The sequence below is a fragment of the Cynara cardunculus genome (assembly GCF_001531365.2).
Source record: "Cynara cardunculus var. scolymus isolate 2C chromosome LG 11, CcrdV1, whole genome shotgun sequence".
Taxonomy (NCBI): Eukaryota; Viridiplantae; Streptophyta; class Magnoliopsida; order Asterales; family Asteraceae; genus Cynara; species Cynara cardunculus.
In genome coordinates, this window is record NC_037538.1 from 10,646,678 (window position 1) to 10,648,653 (window position 1,976).

The 1,976-nt window shown below is 34.4% G+C and overlaps 1 protein-coding gene across 1 annotated transcript in view; it reads right to left on the reverse strand.

The window, feature by feature from the left end:
* The window catches only part of LOC112521837 (axial regulator YABBY 1-like), a 4,960-nt gene extending 3,896 nt beyond the window's left edge, over nucleotides 1–1,064 (reverse strand). The window contains exons 1-2 of the mRNA XM_025130826.1: nucleotides 903–1,064; nucleotides 698–818 (exon numbers count right to left, since the gene is read on the reverse strand). Coding sequence (XP_024986594.1) covers nucleotides 698–818; nucleotides 903–992 — 211 coding nt within the window. The 5' untranslated portion in view covers nucleotides 993–1,064. The remainder of the gene's footprint in view (nucleotides 1–697; nucleotides 819–902) is intronic.
* Between the last annotated feature and the right edge of the window lie 912 nt (nucleotides 1,065–1,976).

Consider the following 1,976-nt stretch of genomic DNA (forward strand, 5'->3'; position numbering starts at 1 on the left):
TATATATATATATATATATATATATATATATATATATATATATATATATATATATATATATATACAAACACACACAATATCAAATTATAAAAAGTGTTTTCTTTTAATAATAATGTGTAAAATAGGAAAACACAAGCAATAGAGTAAGATTTTTGTTGGCCATTTATGAACCTGTTAATTTACTGGACAAAATTATAAAATTCCATATACTTTCGTATCTTCCATATCTCAGTTCTATTGGTTAATTTTGGTGATGAAAGCCATACAATACGACATCATTAGGGTTTTCTCAAAAAGAAAATTAGGGTTTTTGTGAGAAAAAGGTAAGCAGATGAAATAATAATAATAAATTATTTAAAAAAAAGTAATATTGGGGTGTAAAAACAGAAAACCGGTAAAAAGAACGGCGGTGTAGTGATGAAAGAATGAAGGAAAGTCTGGAAAAGAGAAAGAAAACAAAAGTACTTTTTCATCTTAAACATGAGGAAAGATTCATAGTGTTCTTAAGTCTCTTTAACGCGTTCATAGTTTTATTGAGTTTTTAAATATTCTTTTAGGGTTTTATTTCAGGATATAAAGATCGATTAGGATCTAATTAACAAACATAAAGCGAAATTAGGTTAAAAGAAGAAACCCTAATATCATGTATGTAGATGTAAATTGTGAAATATCAACAACAAAATGATCTGAATCTTACGTCTATTAATCACAGGGGGCTTTGGAAGATCATTAAATCCTCCTCGGGATGTGACAGAAACATCATTTGCGTAATTCTGATTCATCAAAAAGTTTGAGCTCCCATTTGGAATCTGATCATCCTGTATAGATTTTATGGTTATACCCACTTTAAAACAATAAAAGGAAAGGATATCGGAACATGAATAGGTAGCAAGCTGCTGAACCTGAAGACCATGTGTAGAAGGATTGAAGAAAGAGTGACCGAAATGAAACTGATTGACTGCCGGCGATGACGGTAGCATCAAGCCACGCATGGTGACCGGCAGGAGGTTGGTGCAGTGGCCACAACGGACAGTGACCGTCTTGAACAAGCTTGTGCAGGGAACACTGACCTATAATTAATTGTTATAAATATGATATGAAAACCCTAGCTAGCTATTTTATATATCAAGATGCAGGATGAATGAATATATAAAGAAATTAAGTGAAGATGAATTGAAAGATTGTTACGGCGAGGACGGTGTCGCAGCGGGTACAGTGAACATAGCAAAGCTGATCAGCGGGTGGCTGAGAAAGAGGGAAGTGGTCAAGGAGTGATGGTGGTGGTATGGTGGAGGTGGAGGTGGAGGTGGAGGTGGAGGTGGAGGTGGACGTAGAGGTGGAGGAGGAGGTGGTGATGGACATAATTTTGTTTGGTTGTGTTGGGATGATGTTATGTTTGATTGATTGATTTGAGAGGATGGATTTGAATGAATTGACAGATTAACAACCAAGTTGGATCTGCTTTTGGGGGGCTTATGAGCTGAACAGCAGCAGATAAAGAGGTAAAAGAGGGTGTGGGTGGGAGACTCCTCTTTATCGTATTGTATGCACAAGACAGAGAGAGAAAGACGAAACGGAATAATAGCCAAATGCTTTTCTTTATTTGGATAAAAAATTCATCACTTGCAACTTCAATCCTTCCCACACAAAACTTACGTTCAAAAACACCTAATTTTAAGGGGTATTTTTTGTTTCATTTATCGGCTCAGACTAGATCATGTATTTGGAATCGAAACCAAGACCTATCTTATATTTAAGCAAAGTCATTCTCATCTCTCTTCATCAACTGAGCTACATGTCAGATCAAACCTATGACATAATCTATACTATATTATAAAGCATTTGACAAAAACTCTTAAAAATCATTTTTTATGCGTAAAGTACTATTTAATAATGCGTATTACTTAAAACTCAAGATTGCAAGTAAATTGTGCGTAAGTACAACTTATTAAAGCTCCATATCTGAATTCGTGTAA